The 18,214-nt window shown below is 43.0% G+C and overlaps 1 protein-coding gene and 1 long non-coding RNA gene across 12 annotated transcripts in view; one reads left to right on the top strand and one right to left on the bottom strand.

Annotated features, from left to right (window-relative positions):
• LOC110256236 lies at window positions 216-5,139 on the bottom strand. 2 transcript variants are annotated; one of them, XR_002337546.1, is made up of 4 exons: window positions 4,849-5,138; window positions 4,595-4,748; window positions 918-1,089; window positions 216-256 (listed from the first exon to the last, which is right to left on the bottom strand). It is a non-coding gene; the product is annotated as an uncharacterized LOC110256236 (long non-coding RNA). The 2 variants fall into 2 exon arrangements; XR_002337545.1 differs by having other exon boundaries at window positions 4,595-5,139.
• Window positions 5,267-18,214, top strand: part of DCAF1 (DDB1 and CUL4 associated factor 1) — a 79,897-nt gene continuing 66,949 nt past the window's right edge. For 4 of the 10 annotated variants that reach the window (XR_002337543.1, XR_002337539.1, XR_002337542.1 and 1 more), the window contains exons 1-2: window positions 5,382-5,530; window positions 17,528-17,645. Coding sequence is in view for 4 of the 10 variants with exons in the window: in XM_021068846.1 (XP_020924505.1) it covers window positions 17,536-17,645 (110 nt within the window). In the remaining 6 variants the exon portion in view is untranslated. Of the gene's footprint in view, window positions 5,531-8,070; window positions 8,125-17,527; window positions 17,646-18,214 lie in introns of all 10 variants that reach the window. The other 6 variants (XM_021068849.1, XR_002337540.1, XR_002337544.1 and 3 more) reach the window with 6 other exon arrangements.

Below are 18,214 nucleotides of genomic sequence, written 5' to 3'. Positions count from 1 at the left end.
TATTTTTTGTCTTTTTGCTATTTCTTGGGCCGCTCCAGCGGCATATGGAGTTTCCCAGGCTAGGGGTCCAATCGGAGCTGTAGCTGCCAGCCTATGCCAGAGCCACAGCAACTCGGGATCCGAGCTGCGTCTGCAACCTACACCACAGCTCACGGTAACGCCGGATCGTTAACCCACTGAGCAAGGGCAGGGATCGAACCCGCCACCTCATGGTTCCTAGTCGGATTCGTTAACCACTGCGCCACGACGGGAACTCCTGAAAGCAACAAATATTTAAAAACATTTGATAATTTGAAGTAATTCAAATAACTTAAATACATAAGTATTTAATAATAAATAGAATGTTATATTTTATATATCATCAATATGTATATTATATAAATTAAATATATAAAATATGAAAAATAATTATCTCTAAAAGATGTGATATGCTGTAATTTTTTTTTTTTGGTCTTTTTTTAAGGCTGCATCTGCAGCATATGGATGTTCCCAGGTTAGGGGTCCAATTGGAGCTGCAGCTGCCAGCCTATACCACAGCCACAGCAACCCTGGATCCAAGCCACGTCTGCGATGTACACCATGGCTTAAGGCAATGCCAGATCCTTAACCCATTGAGCGAGGCTGGGGATCAAACCCGCAGCCTCACGGTTCCTAGTCAGATTTGTTTCTGCTGTGCCACAATAGGAACTCCTATAGTTCATTTTTAAATTACATTATAGAAGATTGTTTAGTGACATGAAAAATAACACTGTATTAACTGAATAAATAGATCATAAATAATATACAAGATACAGTCTTAAATATATCTTCAGAGTCTCTTTTTTAAATATATGTTCACATATCCAGGTATATAGGTAGGTAGGTAGGTAGAATCATCAAAATATTTAGAAGTGATTTTCTCTAGATAGTGAGATTACCTATGATTTTTGTACAAAATTGACTTCCATCCTGGGAACCTCCACATGCCACAGGTGTGGCCCTCTCAATGTGGCCTCCTCTTTGTCTTCTGGAGTAGGATATCTTTTTGAAGGTTTCTGGTCCATTTGGTTGAAGATTGCTCAGCCTTTAGTTGTGTGAATTTTGCTGTTTCTAGGAGAGAAGTTGAGCTCCAGTCTCCCCTTTTTTTTAAGATTTTTATTTTTTTCTATTATAGTTGGTTTACAATGTTCTGTAATTTCTGCTGTACAGCAAAGTGACCTGGTCATGTATGTGTATATATATATATATATATATATATATATTCTTTTTCTCACATTATCCTCTATCATGTTCCATCACAAGTAACTAGACATAGTTCCCTGTGCTACACAGCAGGATCTCGTCACTTAGCCACTGGGAGCAGATCCTCTTAAATCTACTCATTTTTCAGTTCTGTGCTGGGACAGAGAGTGGATAGATGATCCCTAAGAGTAGTTACTTCCCAGTGTATCTGAAAATGTGCCCTAGGGGTTTTCTGTTTAAGGAGCTTGTTTTTCATTTTGATGAGGAAAGCTTGAGCTCTTTCAGCTGGCAGTAGAAGTGGGGGCAAATAGAAATCAACCAGGGCTGAGGTCATCCTGAAGAAAGGCAACAGGGACAGTCAGGGACCAAGAATGATCGCAATAGGAACAGCTATCACCTAGCTAGCACCTCCCGCCTGCCAGGCCCCAAGCTAAGCACTTGAGATGCATGATCATGCTTAGTCTTCACAACTGCTAGAGAGGAGGTGTTATTTATCCCATTTTCCAGCTGAAGAAACTGAAGCTTGAAAAATAAATTAAGCCACCCTAGTTGGTAAATGGGAACACCAGTGTTAGGATGCAGGTCTGTTTACCTCCAAAGCTAGACTCAACTGTGGCCAATCTCCTTCTGCAAACCCTTGCCAATAAAGAGGAAAATGTTTTCTCAGCCCTGCCCATCAGCGACAGGGTTAAAGAGAGAAGGAGGGAAGGGGGGAATTTGAGCCTGATATTACCCAGATCAGCTCTTGGAAAAGGGACCCTTGATTGCTTGGCTTCTCTAATCTTTAATGAGACCCACTGGGAGGCAGCTGTTCTGATTTACTTCTGTTATTCAGATGATTTAAGTGAGGCCCTGGGAACCACCAAGGGGAGTCCTTGAAGTCTGGCTGAGCAGTGGTTCTGAGGTGGATCTGCTAGATAAAATATAGACTGTCCAGTGCAGTTTTTAAAAAAAGCATTTTTATTAGTATCTTCTGCACACACTTTATTTTATTTATTTATTTTTGGCTGCACTTGCAGCATGTGGAAGTTCCTGGCCCAGGGATCAAATCTGAGCCACAGCAGTAACAGTGACAATGCCAGGTCCTTAGCCACTAGGCCACCAGGGAATTCCTCCAGTTCAGTTTTAATTTCAGATAATAATTTTGAAAAGTCTAGGTATGTCACATATATTGCCTGGGGCTCCTCATGGATGGGATCCTGGTGTGTGGGAGTGGGGGTGAGGTTGGGGGGCATTGCTGTTTCACTTCCCACTTGAGTCTCAGGCCCCTCTATGAAGCTGGGCCACAGGAATAGGAAGGGGACTGATTCCTGGGGACTGCAGTGTCTATGGCTACAGGACAAGGTGGAGCCTCCATTTCTCCCTCTGTGAAACATAGAATAGTGGACATGGATGTAATTACACAGGGGTAGTTGCTTTGCACATCACTTGAGCAAGTGCTCCAGCTTTCTAGGGGGCTAGAGGGGCTCCTAGGAAGGGGGAGGGTACCAAGTGAATGATTAGAATTCCCTCTTTTTTTTTTAACAATTCCTCTTTGTCCAGGTTGGGGGTCCCCAGAATCTGGAAGCCCCGAGCCTCTTTGGTGGCTCCTGTGACCCTGGACACTTGCGGTAGCAGTCTTGTTCAGCCAACAGTAGAGTGATAGTGGGTGTGGGACAGAAGGAGACACAGGAGTTATGGCAGCACCAGAGTGGGGATGGGCTGATGGTAGCACCTGGGTAAGATGAGCCTGGAAGTAAGTGATCAGAGAGAAGTGGCAGAAAAGTGATGAGAGGAGTTGATGCAGAGGGGAAGAGCATCCTGAAGCCCAGAGGACTTGATGCCCCAGAGTATGGGCAGGAGTGGGGAATGAGGGCAGGATGGAACATTCCTAAGCCTGTAGACCTTGGTGCTTGGGCCAGGGCTGGGCCACTCCTGCCCTTCCTCTGTGACTGGGCAGCCCTCAGGCAAGACTTCTTGCCCATTTGGATACTGGATGCTTCTTTTTGAGACATACCACAGGGAAAGATGGACACAGGCAGAACAGAGAGAGAGAGAGTCCAGAAATGGTCTTCCAAAGAGGCCAAGGAATATTTTTCCAATGACTCAGGCATGATGTGCCAGACCAAGCTGGGTGTGTGGGCCTGATTTATCTGGAGCTTTGTGTTTGCACATACTTAGATGTCAAAGTGTTGGCTGTGAGGAGTGGTGCCAATGCACAGGAGTGCATGCTTGTATCTCTGACACATATGCCTGGCCTGTGAAATGTATCAATGAGCATGCTTAAAATGTATGTACAGCCCCGATAACCTGAGTGCAGTCTCTTCCTCTTCCTGGGGCAGGAGTCTGGGAGTGCCTGCAGGTATGTGGCTCTGTGAGTGCCTGTGTGTGTGTGTGTGTGTGTGTTGGGAGAGGTAGGAGGGCTACAGGCATTATAGAACAGAGATTCTGGAAGGAGAGGTTGCTGGACAGGGCCTGTGTAGCTAGCTCCTGTTCTACTTCCCCAGCCTCCTGGGCCCTGGCTCCTCCATAGGCCCTCTGGAATACCCTTTATTCCCATCATTTACCCAGGGTCCCAGGCTGATTTTCTGAAGGGGAACAGTGCCATCAGGTGGCAGGTTGGGGATGTGCCAGGAACAGGAGAGCTGGACCCTGGGTTCCCACGAGGGCTCTCTTCCTTTCAGGATTTCAGTCAGTGGGGAAGTCACAACCACACTGGTTACATCAAGGACAGAGGGAAAGTTTCTAAGTCCTAAATGCTCCATCCTCATGCATTTTGGGTTCAGAGCCCAGGGAGGCATGGCAGGAAAGTCAGCTGAAGGAGTCAGCTGAAGGAGGATTGATGTAGGAAGTTATGGTCCAGGCTCTCTGCACCCATGAACCTGGGCCCCATTCCTTGGGCCACAGTCTGGGCTCAGATTTCTCATTTGTATAGGCGGCTAACTGTACTACCCTGTGGGGTCCTAGCGGCCATTACTGAGATCAGCAAAGTTCCAGAACCACAGAGACAGAGAGTTACAAGACATGAAAGAGGTGCAGAGAGACAGAGGTGCAGAGAGAAGACACACTTCTATAGCACTGCCACCCATCATTGTAGAATTTTGTGCCTGAGTAGCTGCTTCAAGTTACACACTGAAGTGAAGGAGGGAAGTCTCTTTCTGGAAAGAGGGCAATGGGCTCTGGTGGGAAACAGAATCAAGAGACCCACCATCTAGGCTCTTGCTAGTTTCTTACTAGCTATAGAACGTGAGCATGGCAGCAGGCTTGCTATGTTCCATGTTCCTCATGTGAGAGTGCTGACTGTGAGAATTCCATAAAAATGTACAGAAACTTGCTCAGGAACTCCCAGAAATAAAGCCTTGGTAGGATCTTGTCCAGGAGAGATTCTGCTTACCCATGGAGCTACATTTCTCTTTCATGCCTCCAAAAAAGAAATCCAGTGTCAAAGAAATCCAGTGTCAGAGTCAGGGGTCGCTCTGGTTCTGCGGCTAACTGGTTGTGTGATGTTAGTCATGTCACTCAGTATGACCTGGTCTCTCTTCTCCCACCTGTAAAATAAAGGAATTAAATTAGATGGCTTCTGAGGTCAGCCCTGTCTTAATCTATGTCTTTGGTTTTTTTTCCTTTTCTCTGCCTCACATATAATACCTAGGATGAATATTTATTGATCCTACAGGCAAGGTCTTAAACAGAAAGACAAAGAAAAAAACAGAGCCTTCTGTTAAATGAGTGCTGGCATTTCACATATACTTTGGGAAATACTCTTAGATCCTGGTATATTCTAGGTATAATGGGGCAAATGAGAGAATAAAGCAAAGGCCCTTGTCACCCAGGACCGAATAAGATACTGAGAGGGTATTTAGCAATTAGAGCCTAAGCTTGGGAGGATCGGGTCTTTCACTTCACGCTTCCGGTTTCCTGAGTAACCAATGAGTATGTAGCAGTTCGCGTTTACGCTAAAAACTACACTTCCCAGAAGCCAATGCGCGGGGGCAAAGTGCTCGAACGCCAATCAGGATTAGCGGGCCCCTCCCATAGAGGCGGAACTCCATTTCCCAGGCGGCTCTGGGGCTCGTCGATATTCCTCCGCTCACCCTGGCCTTCTCCTCCCGCCTTCTGCCAGGGAGCCTCGCGCCAAGTCGGGAGAGGCGCGCGCGCGCGCGCGTGCGCGGGGTACGTAGCACGCGAGTGACGCATAATATGTGGGCCGCTCTGGAGCCGTGGTCGCACTGTGTGTGAGTGAGGGAGAGTGAGTGCGGGACCTGAGGCTGTGTGTGTGAACTGTGGCCACTGGCGGGGTCAGGGGGGTGCGGCGGAGCCGCCTGGGAAGGTGAGTAGAGAAAGGAGGGAGACGGCTCTTTCGGAGTGGCGCGAGGAGACAGGGCGCCGGGCCAGGCGGGCGGGAGAGTGGGCGCCGGACTGGGGGAGGGGCGGCACCTGCCTGGGCCGCCGGCGGAGAGGGGGCGGGCCGAGCCTCGGGGGAGGCTTGGTCTGCGGCCTGACAGGACTTTCTCTCCTCCCGATTCTTGGCTCAGGGGCGGGGCTTTCACGTTCTTGCTCCAGCCGGCAAAAGAAACTTCCCTAGAGTAACTCTTCAGCCCAGAGTAGGGGGCAAGGCTGTGCCCGCCCCTACCTGGAGGAGGGGCGCCTCTTATTTCCCTCATCACCTTTCACCTTCCAGTCCCCCCCGTCTTCCTCCGTACGGACTGGGGGCCTCCATCTTCCTGCTGTACGCCCCCCCCCTTTCCTATACTGTCTCCGCCTCCAGCCACCTGGGAGGGCTTTCCCCCTTCCTCGGCCTCTTGCCGCCTCCCCCGGCACTAGCTGGGCACCGTAATGGGTCGAGGGGGCGGAGCTCTCCTGGCACTCCTCCCACTCCCATGGTGGAAGGGAGGGGTGGAATGAGATGTGTGTGGGTCCTGCAGCTTGGAGCCAAACCTTGGAGTACCCGCCAAGTTTCTCAGGAGCCTGTTTCTGGGGGTTATAGTCGTTTTTAACTGGGTGTCAGGCGTTTGGCTTAACTCTCTCTTCCTAGACGGTTTTGGTCTCACTTCCTCTTACTGCATGTTAGCACTCGGGTTTCGCTTGTGTTGAAGTAGTTTTGGAGTGTTTGTAGTAGTTCTTTTTGAGTCCCAGCTGACTTGTCCTTGTCTATGTCACGTTGGCCTCAATTTTTCTTACGCTGTCTTTTCAATGAAGGATTTTAATTAGCCTACGTGTTTTAATGATTATTAGCAGCATCTTCGTGTTCTAAAAGCTTTTTAATGTACAGAGTGAGAGGTTCATTGGCATTGTTCTGTAATTTTCTTGTCCAAGTTTACGGGAGTTTACTTTTAAGGTTTATGTGAACTTGTATAGTTACACTCTTTAGAAATCAATTTGTATTTTTTCTACTTGATGCTGTCAAGATTTGGCCTTTGTATGTAACAGTTATTGTCCATTTTCCAGTGATAGTGTATTTTTGGATGTGAGATATTAGATACAGAATTTGGGAGCTAGAATGGAAATCCTTTTATGTTCAAAATCTCTTGAGTAATTGCTGAGCACAGTGTTTTACTATTCTGTCTGTTGTCCAGTAGTATGAAACACATGTTTGAAGTGATCGAAGTTGGTTTGTTACCAGTTTTCTTATATTTCTGTCATGGTCATAAAAAGTAATAGAGTATTGTTATACATGTTCTTATATGTTATAGACGTAATTAGGTAAATTTTACTCGAAGCTCCAAACTTGGGTTTTTTTTTTTCCCAGTTTTTTTTTTTTTTTTTTCAAATAAGGAAGAAGGTGTACAGACATTTTAACCTTATGGGATTTTACCCTTGTGGGATCTATCCTTAATGAGTACTTTTTTTTAGGCTTTGGGATAGTTTCTGCAGAACAGTCCATTCAGTATTGTGTATTAGAGGTTCACATATTTTTTTGGTTTAATTTAAAAGTTACAGAAGATAACAAAATAGTGGAAAAATGGTGAATCTAGAGTAATAACAGTGAAAAAAATCTTTCTCCTACCCTTATCCCTTAGAAAGTCAGTTACCTGCCGCAAAAATAATAGTTATTATCTGTTTTTTAAAAAAAATTTTTAATTAAAATTTTTTTTGACTGATTGTGTGGAAGTTCCTGGGCCAGGGATCAAACCTGTGCCACACAGTGATCTGAGCTGCTGCAGTGAGAGTGATAATGCTCCACTGCGCCACAAGGGAATGCCTATTATCTGTTTCTTATGAATTTTTCCAGGACACACACACAGACTTTTCTCACTTGACAACATTTTGAGAGTTGGTCCAAATTAGGAAAGAAGTTCCTGTTGTGGCACAGCAGAAATCAACCCAACTGGTGTCAGTGAGGATGAGGGTTCCATCCCTGGCCTCACTTGGTGGGTTAAGGATCTGGCATTCTCACGAGCTGTGGTGTAGGTCACAGACACTGCTCACATAACGCCTAGCCAGCAGCTCCAGGACTGATTCGACCCCTGGGCGGGGAAATACCATATGCCCAGGTGAGCCCTGAAAAGCAGAGAAAACAAAACACAAATCAGGAAAGGAAATCCTTCCTAGTTTTTTTTCTTCTTTTTAATTAAAAAAAATTCGGGCGTATTAAAAAGTTGAAAGAATAGTAAAATGAATACTTGTTTATCCATCTAGATTCAACAGTTATTATTAATATTTTGCCATATTTTCTCTTATAGGTGGATATGACGTACATTTATTTTTGTGGAACCATTTGAAATAAATTTGCAGACACAGCACCCCTAAATACTTTGGCAGACATCCTTTAGGATAAGGACTTTCTACATATTTTTTGTGGAAATTTATGTTATTCCATTTTATGGACAGTCTTATTTAATCCTCATGACAACCATTTCCATTTTACAGATAAGGAAATTGAGATTTGGAGAAGTTAAATAACTTGACCAAGATCTCACAGAGGTATGTTGGCAGAGCTGGGATTTGAATGCTTGAAACCCCTTTCTACCAAGTACCAATCGATTGGTCTTGGGGACCTCTCTGAGCCCCTTTCCTTGTCTGTAAAAACAGGGGCATATTGGTTATGGAAATTCAGAATAATGTCAGTAAATTACCTAAACAAGTGTTTATCTTATACTAATTTTCACAATTCGATAACTATTGTGTCACTGTTGGACAGGCCATAAATTCTGCATACCACTAAAACAACTCACTTTGAAACATGGTGATTTGAGTAATGTATCTTCACTGTCTTGTCCATAACAAGATGACTGCACCTTTTGCCTTTTGTTAGTAGTCTGTCATAGATAGTAAAATGAATTATTGGTATTATTATTTTTGTCTAAGTTTATATTTCCCTGGGCACGTGATTATTCTCAAAGTTATAATTATTCTTAGGCATAGTTAGTTGGAAATTTTGAAAATAATACCAAAATCACGTGTGTGTCTAAATTGAACTGTAAAATATTACTATTTTAATGCCCTTGAATTGATCTTTTTTAGACATAGTATTTTCTTTAAACTTTGCCTTTATGTGTTCTACTAGGCTGATTGCTTAAGTTAACCAAGAGGCATTCTCTCCTGGACCATTTTTCCCATATTAAAAAAAATGTGTGAGTTCCTTTGTGGCACAGCAGGTGAAGGATCTGGCATCGTCACTTCTGCGGCTCTGGTTGCCACTGTGACTTGTGTTGGATCCCTGGCCCAGGAATTTCTGCATGCCGCAGGAGTGGCCAAAAATTTTTTTAAAATTTTCATACGATAAATTAACCCCTTTAAGGTGCATAATTCAGCTGCATATATTAGATTAACAGTGTTGTACAACCATCACCTCTTTTAGTTCTAAGACATTTTCATCACTCCAAAAGGAAACCCTATGGCTATTAATCACTCACTTCTTATTTCCCCCTCACACATACCTCTTGGCAATCACTAGGCAGCTTTCTGTATATGGATTTATCTATTCTGGGTGTTTTGTGTAAGACTAAATAGAATCATATGATATGTGACCTTTTGTATATTTTTTTAAAGCCTAGCATATTCTTTTAAAAGTTCATCCATGGGAAGTTCCTATCATGGCTCAGTGGAAACAAATCTGACTAGTATCTGTGAGGATGCAGGTTTGATACCTGGCCTTGCTCAATGGGTGAAGGATCCGGCGTTGCCATGAGCTGTGGTGTAGGTTGCAGACACAGCTTGGATCCTGCATTACTGTGGCTGTGGTGTAGGCCAGCGATTACTGCTCCAATTCTACCCCTGGCCTGGGAGCGTCCATATGCCAGGGGTACAGCCCTAAAAAGACCAAAAAAAAAAAAAAAAAAGTTTATCCATGGTTGTAATGTACCTTCTTCCTTTTTTTTTTTTTTTTGTCTTTTTGCCATTTCATGGGCCGCTCCCGTGGCATATGGAGGTTTCCAGGCTAGGGGTCGAATTGGAGCTTTAGACGCCGGCCTACGCCAGAGCCACAGCAATGCAGAATCCAAGCTGCACCTGTGACCTACACCACAACTCACCGTGTCGCCAGATCCTTGACCCACTGAGCGAGGCCAGGGATCAAACCTGTGTCCTCATGGATGCTAGTCAGATTTGTTAACCACTGAGCCACGATGGGAACTCCCTGTACCGCCTTCCTTTATGTGGCTGAATACTATTGCATTGTATGAATATAACCACATTTTGTTTATCCACTCATCTCTTGGTGAACCTTTGGGGTTGTTTCTACATTTTGGCTCTTGTGAATATGCTTTGAATATGTGTGTACAAGTGTTTGACTATCTCTTTTCAGTTTTTTGGGGCATATACCTTCGAGTGGAAGTGCTGGGTCATATGATAAATTTTTTTTTTTAACTTTTTGAGGAGCCATAAAATATTTTTATATACTGCTATACCATTTTACATTCCTATCAAAAGTGTGCCTTCCATTTTTTTCCACATCCTTGCCAATGCTTGTTATTTTCTGATTTTTTGGTTTTGGTCATCCTAGTAGGTATGATTGTGGTTTTGATTTTCATTTCCCTAATGGCTAATGATGTTGAATACCTTTTATTTACTTATTTTTCCTTTGCCTGTGGCATGTAAAAGTTCCAGGCCAGGGATCTAACTTGTGTCACAGCAGTGACCCGAGCAGATCTTTAATCTTCTGCACCACAGGGGAACACCTGGTGTTTGAATATGTTTTCATGTACTTGTTGGCAATTTGTATGTTTTCTTTGGAGAAATGTTTATTCAAGTTCCTTGCAAATTTTTTTTTTTTCTTTTTTGGCTACCCCAGGCATATGGTGTTCCCACACCATGGATCAGATCCAAGCTGCAGTTGCAATCTAAGCTGCAGCTGCAGCAATGCTGGATCCTTAACCCACTGTGCTGAGGATTGAACCTGCATTCCAGCATTGCCAAAATGCCACCAATCCCATTGTGCCACAGTGGGAGCTCCACTTTGCCCGTTTTTGAATCAGTTTTTTTTTTTTTGTTGTTGAGTTGTGTGAGTTCTTCATATATTATGGATACTAAATCCTTACCAGATACATGGTTTGCAAATATTTTCTCCTATTCTTTGGGTTTGTGTTTTCACTTTCATGCACAAAAGTTTAAATGATAAAGTCCAGTTTATTCTTTTGTTGCTTTTGCTGTTGATGTTAAATGAAAATCCCTTGCCAATTTCAAGGTCATGAAGATTTACCCTATGTTTGCCTCTAAAAGTTTTACAGTTTTGAGCTCTTACATTTAAGTCTTTGACACATTTTTTTTTTTTTTTTTGTCTTTTTGTCTTTTTGTCTTTCGTTGTTGTTGTTGTTGTTGCTATTTCTTGGGCCGCTCCCGCGGCATATGGAGGTTCCCAGGCTAGGGGTTGAATCGGAGCTGTAGCCACCGGCCTACTCCAGAGCCACAGCAACGCGGGATCCGAGCCGCGTGTGCAACCTACACCACAGCTCATGGCAACGCCGGATCGTTAACCCACTGAGCAAGGGCAGGGACCGAACCCGCAACCTCATGGTTCCTAGTTGGATTCGTTAACCACTGCGCCACGACGGGAACTCCCCTTTGACGCATTTTGATTTAATTTTTGTATGTGGTGTGAGGCAAGGATCCAACTTCATTCTTTTGTATGAGAATATACAGTTGTCTCAGCACAACTAATTGAAAGACCATTAGTCTTTCTAGTAATGGTCTAATGGTCTTTCAACAAATTCTTTCCCTATTGACTGGTCTTGGCCCACTTGTTGAATATCAGTTGACCATAAATATGAGATTTAATTTCTGGACTCAATTCTGTTGGATTGGTATGTATGTCTTCTCATGCTAGTACCACAGTGTTTTGATTATTGTACTTTGTAGTCTTGAAATCGTAAGTATTCTCTAACTTTCTTCTTTTTCAAGATTGTTTTTGTCGGAGTTCCCATCGTGGCTCAGTGGTTAACGAATCTGACTAGGAACCATGAGGTTGCGGGTTCAATCCCTGGCCTTGCTCAGTGGGTTAAGGATCCGGCATTGCCATGAGCTGTGGTGTATGTTGCAGACTCGGCTCAGATCCTGTGTTGCTGTGGCTATAGCTCTGATTTGACCCCTAGCCTGGGAACCTCCGTATGTCTCAGGAGTGGCCCAAGAAATGGCAAAAAGACAAAAAAATAAAAAGATTGTTTTTGTCATTTGTTTACAGTTACATTTAAATTTTAGGATTGATGTTTCCATTAATTCAAAAAAAGTCACTAGGATTTTGGTAGGGATTGTATTGATGGTTGACCACTTTGGAAAGTTTTGCCTTTTTTTTTTTTTTTTTGCCACACCCATGGCATCTTGAAGTTCCAGGGCCAGGGATTGAATCTGAGCTGCAGCTGAGACCTATGCCACAGCTGCAGCAATGCTTGATTCTTTTTTTTTTTTTTTTAATTACTTAATTTTATTAAATTTATAGGTGTACAACAATCACAACCAAATAGCAATGCTGGATTCTTAACCCACTGTTCCAGGCCAGGGGTAGAACCAGTGCCGCAACAGAGACAAGCCAGATCATTAACCCATTGTGCCACAGTGGGAACTCCGAGTATTGCCATCTTTACAAAACGGAGCAGAAGAGAACTTCCTCAGTGTGGTAAAAGGCATTAAAAAAAAACACCATACACACACACACACACACACACACACACACACACACACCCCAAAGCTAATGATATACTCAGTGGTGAAGGACTGAAAGCTTTCTCCCTAAAATCAGAAACAAGATAAGGAAGCTTGCTTGTTTTCTTAAGACTTAAGTCTTCCAATCCATGAACAAATAATGTCTTTTCATTTATTTTAGGTCCTCTAATTTATTGTCAGTGTTTTGTAGTTTTCAAAACTTGTGCCTTTTTTGGGATAAATTGATTGCTTAATATTTTATTCTTTTTAGTGCTATTTTAAGTGAAATTGTTTTCTTCATTTCGTGTTGGATTATTCATTGCTAGTGTATAGCAGTACAACTAATTTTTGTGCGTTAATCTTGTGCCCCGTAACTTTGCTAATGTATTAACTCCAATAGTTTTTTTTTTTTTTAATAGTTTTTTTAGGAGTTAGGATAGGGTCATATCTTTTTTTTTTTTTTTTTTTTTTTTGTCTTTTTGCTATTTCTTGGGCCGCTCCTGTGGCATATGGAGGTTCCCAGGCTAGGGGTCAAATCGGAGCTGTAGCCACCGGCCTACGCCAGAGCCACAGCATCGTGAGATCCGAGCCGCGTCTGCAACCTACACCACAGCTCATGGCAACGCCGGATCGTTAACCCACTGAGCAAGGGCAGGGACCGAACTCGCAACCTCATGGTTCCTAGTTGGATTTGTTAACCACTACACCACGATGGGAACTCCGGGTCATATCATTTTTGAGTAATGATAATTTTAGTTCTTCCTTTCCAACTTGGGTGCTTTTTATTTTTCTTGTCTAATTGCTTCGGCTAGAACTCTAGTACAGTGTTTAAGTGGTGAAACCATGGATCCTTTTCTCGTTTCTGATTTTAGGGGGAAGCTTTCAGTGTCTTACCACTGAGAGTAATGTTGGCTGTGGGTTTTTTAAAATGCCCTTTACCATATTGAGGAAGTTCTCTTTTGTTTCCATTTTATTGAATGTTTTTATTCCAAAAGGATGTTGGATTTTGTCAGATGCTTTTTTTTATGTCAAATGATCATTTTTTTCTTTCATTCTATTAATGTGTTATGATACTTTAATTGATTTTCATATGTCTTACTGACCTTGTATTCCTGGGATAAATCCCACCTGGTCATGGTATATAATCCTCTTAATATGCTGCTGTATTCATCTTGCTAGTATTTTTTTGAGGATTTTTGCATCTATTTTCATAAGAGATATTGGTCTGTAGTTTTCTTGGGATGTCTTTATCTGTCTTTGGTTATCAGGGTGATGTGGGCTTCATGGAGTAAATTAGGAAGTGTCCCTCTGCTTCAGTTTTTTGGAAAAATTTGAGGATTGGTGTTAATTCTTTAAATGTTTGGTAGTATTCACTAGTAAAGCCACCATCTCTCTCTTGCACTTCTAGGATGTGTCTTAAGAAATTAATTCTGGTGTTAACATATGTTACTGCTTTGCCCAGTTTCTACATCTTTTACTTTAGCATAAAAATTTACTGTGGAGAAAAGTTGGTTAAAGTATTGGCCATTCTATCCCCTGGCTAATACTCTTCAAGATTGTCAAGGTCATGAAAGGTAAGGAAAGACTCAAAAACTTTCACAGACCAGATAATGTGAGGGAGACATGACAACTAAATGTAATGTAGTATCCTGGATGAGATCTTGGGACAGAAAAAGGACATGAATGGGAAAACTGCTGAAGTACGAATCAAGTCTGGGGTTCAGTTAATGATAATGTACCACTTTTCATTTTCTTAATTTTGACACTATGTAAAATAAGGTGATCACATTGGGGAACCTAAACTGACTGAGGGATATATGGGATTCTCTCTACCGTCTTTGAAACTATAAATCTGTAATTACTCCAAATAAATTTATTTGTTGAAATACATATATAGTTAGTAGATTGCAGTGAAAAATACATCCTGGATTTTCTCAAGTTAAGGTCAGAAGTCCATATTAGTTGGTCACAGTATTTCCTTTTTGTGATGTTGGCTGAAAAGACTGAAAATGGGTGTTCTTTGTAGAAAAGAAGCTTTTTTTGAGGGGGGGGCATGCTTGTGGCATGTAGAAATTCCTGGGCCAGGGATTGAACCTGAGCCACAGCAGTGAGTCAAGCTGCTGCAGTGACAGTGCTGGATCCTTAACCCACTGTGCCATGAGGAAAATTTGAAAAAAGCCTTTTAATTTCATATTTGTTTTGGAAATACTTGTTCTCCTTTGGATTTAGGAGTAGCCTTGGTGACATGAATCACTGTTTCCTATTACAGTTAACCTCAACTTGGGAGTTCCCATCATGGCATAGTAGAAACGAATCCAACTAGGAACCAGGAGATTGTGGGTTTGATCCCTGGCCTTGCTCAGTGGGTTAAGGATCTGGCGTTGCTGTGAGCTGTGGTGTAGGTCGCAGACGCAGCTCAGATCCTGTGTTGCTGTGGCTGTGGCATAGGCTGGCAGCTGTAGCTCCGATTAGACTCCTAGCCTGGGAACCTCCATGTGCTGAGGGTGTGGCCCTAAAAAGCAAACAAAACAAAACAAAGCAAAAAGCAAAAAAAAACCCCAAAAAACAAACAAACCCCCCCAAAAAACTCAACTTTGTTAAAACATAAATATTTAAAATTTAGAGAGTAGATGGCAATATCTTTTATAGATATATTTCCTTTTGGTCTTTTTTTTTTTTGGCCACACCCAGTGCACATGGAAGTTGTTGGGCCAGGAATTGAATTAGAGCTGCAGCTGTGACCTATAGATCCTTAATCCACTGCACCAGGCCGCGGAGGGAACCTCTGCTGAGAGACAATGCTGGGTCCTTAACCCACTGTGCCACAGCGAGGAGAACTCTTTTGGTATTATGGTAGTATCTTTAGAGGAGTGAACAATGATGCTAGATCAGCTAGTATTGCTTTTCTGGAGTAAAATTATTTTTTTCCTTTTTTGGCAATCCCAAGGCATATGGAGTTCCCAGCTCAGGGATCAGATCCAAGCCGCAGCTGTGACCTGAGCCATAGCTGCAGCAATGCTGTATCCTTAACCCATCATGCCAGGGATTGAACCTGTGTCCCAGTGCTCCAGAGATACCTCCAATCCTGTTGTGCCACAGCGGGCACTCTTGAAGTGAAACTTTTTATAGAACCGTTGCTATTTCTATGAAAATGCACATTTTGCATGACAAGATCTGATGTTTTGATCCTAAGACTCTGGTAAAGAAGTTGATCTATAAACCATCTAAACATTTGGGTCTCAATTAACCCTTTTGGAGTCCCTTATCAACCTCTCTTCCCCATGTGGTGCCTCATGTGGCTCCTTCAGAGCCTGTCTCAGCTACCTGTCCTACTATACTCCTGGGCTGATCATTCAACCCAGTAACTTTTTCTGCCTTTCTCCGACCTCTTATCCTCATTCCAGGAGATCAGGTCTGAGATTAGAAAGCCTGAAGGAAAAATGGGTTTATAATATTTCTTCTGAACTTTTATGTTGGTAATGATATCCACTTCATTTCTTGATCATTTGTTAAGGATTAACAGGAATATGGAGTTCCTACTATGGTGCACTGGAAACGAATGACTAGGAACCATGAGGTTGCGGGTTCGATCCCAGGGCTCACTCAGTGGATTAAGGATATGGTGTTGCCGTGAGTTGTGGTGTAGGTCACAGACCAGCTCGGATCCCATGTTGCTGTGGCTGTGGTGTAGGCAGGCTCAGATCCTGTGTTGCATAGGCCGGCAGCTGTAGCTCCAATTAGACCCCTCGCCTGGAAATCTCCATGTGCTGTGGGTGTGGCCCTAAAAAGCGGGGGGAGAAAATTAACAGGAATATGTTGCTTATCTTTATATAATTTTTCTGCAAAGACTTAGAAAAATATTTCTGGGAGTAGTTTTTGCTACATCCTGTATTAAAAAAATATTCTCAGAGATCTAGACTTGGAATTATTGTAGTATGGTGTGTAGGTACAGGTTGCTGAGCGTTTCTGTGAAACCTTTCTTTTTTTTGTTGTTGTCTTTTTGCCATTTCTGTGCCACTCCTGTGGCATATGGAGGTTCCCAGGCTAGGGGTTGAATTGGAGCTGTAGCCGCCGGCCTACGTCAGAGCCACAGCCACGTGGAATCCGAGCCTCGTCTGCAACCTACACCACAGCTCATGGCAATGCCGGATCCTTAACCCACTGAACAAGGCCAGGGATCGAACCTTCAACCTCATGGTTCCTAGTCAGATTCGTTAACCACTGAGCCACGACGGGAACTCCCTGTGAAACCTTTCTTAAGCACTGAAATGACATAAGTGAAGAAGCAATTTCCTTAGGACACAGCTTGCTAATGGATGCACAAAAATTGAGATAAAGCATGGATGCTCACAGACACAGTTCAGAGCTTTGGTAGCTTGATGCTGAATGTAGTTCTGGTGAAAGGATCTTGGTGGTGACCCTGTCACTTTTTGGGTGCACACTGCCTTTTTTTTTGGCTTCAGTGGGCAGCAGCTTGATGTGGGGTCTCAATTCCCAGGCCAGGGATCAAACTCAGGCCGCAGCAGTGCAAGTGCCAAATCCTAACCACTAGACCACCAGGGAACGTCCCCCACTGCCTTTATAATGGCTCACTGCAAAACAAACATTGAATGCTTTTTTTTTTTGGCCTTCCTGTGGCATATGCAGTTCCTGGGCCCAGGATTGAATCTGAGCTGGAGCTGTGAACTACGCCACAGCTATGGCAATACTGTATCCTTAACTCATTGCACTGGGCTGGGGATCGAACCTGTGTCTCTTCAGCTGCAGAGACACTGTTCATCCTGTTGTGCCACAGCGGAAATTCCTGAGTGCTATTTTTTACTTTTCTTTTCATAAAAGTGAAAACCCTCTGGATTTCTTTGGGTTAGCAAAAACAGATAGTAATATAGGTCTTCCATAAAAATAAAGTGGCATAAGGTGAATTTCTGAAAACCAGGGGTACCTGATCCTAGGAAGGTTAAGAGTTATGATTTTGATCCAGTTCCAGTCTCATTTGATAGTTGAACAAACTGAGGTTGAGAGAGGTGAAAAGACTTGTTGGTCATGACTTGATGAGTATCCAGGATCCCAATCCCAGATTTCCTACTGTACCATAAATTATCTACAGGGTCCAAAGATTAAATTTCGCTTGCTTTAATTATTTCCCTTGCTTGCTCATCCTTTTTTCCTCCCTCCTCACTTTTCCTTTTCTAGGAAGTACATCACATTTATTTGCCTGAGTAGATTTGTTTTGTTTTGTTTTTTTCCTTAGGCCAAGCCATGTCTACAGTAGCGGTACATGTGGACTCCAAAGCTGAGCTCACTACCCTGCTGGAGCAGTGGGAAAAGGAACATGGCAGTGGGCAGGACATGGTACCTATCCTTACCAGGTATGAACAGCTAAGTTTTTTTTTTTTTTTTTTTTTTTTTTTTAGCAAAAATTGGAGAATGATAGAGAACAGTCTTATTTTGTGAATTCTAAATCCATTTTTTTTCCCCTTGTTACAACCAGTCTTTACCTCTGTACTTCTTGAATTCTTTTAAAATTTCTTCCCTTCTCATGCCCTTTTGTCTTCCTTCTCCTTCCTGGGTTCTTCTCCCTGCCACTGTTTTAGCCCTGAGGTTTTGTTTGTGGTTCTCGTCTCTCTTCACCCTAAATACTCTACCTAGATAGTTTGTTCTCTGTCCATGATTTTAAAAATTATTCTCATATTTTCTTTTTTTTTTTTGCTTTTTAGGGCTGCACCCTTAGCATATGGTTGGCATATGGAGGTTCCCAGGCTGGGGGTCTAATTGGAGCTACAGCTGCTAGCCTACACTACAGCCACAGTAACTCAGGATCTGAGCCATGTCTGTGACCTACACTGTAGCTCATGGCAGTGCTGGATCCTTAACCCACTGAGTGAGGCCAGAGATTGAACCTGTAACCTCATGGTTCCTAGCTGGATTTGTTTCCACT

This window comes from Sus scrofa, chromosome 13 (genome assembly GCF_000003025.6).
Source record: "Sus scrofa isolate TJ Tabasco breed Duroc chromosome 13, Sscrofa11.1, whole genome shotgun sequence".
NCBI classification, from domain to species: domain Eukaryota; kingdom Metazoa; phylum Chordata; class Mammalia; order Artiodactyla; family Suidae; genus Sus; species Sus scrofa.
Note: the sequence above shows the minus strand (reverse complement) of the source record. Positions and strands in the feature narration are given on the sequence as shown.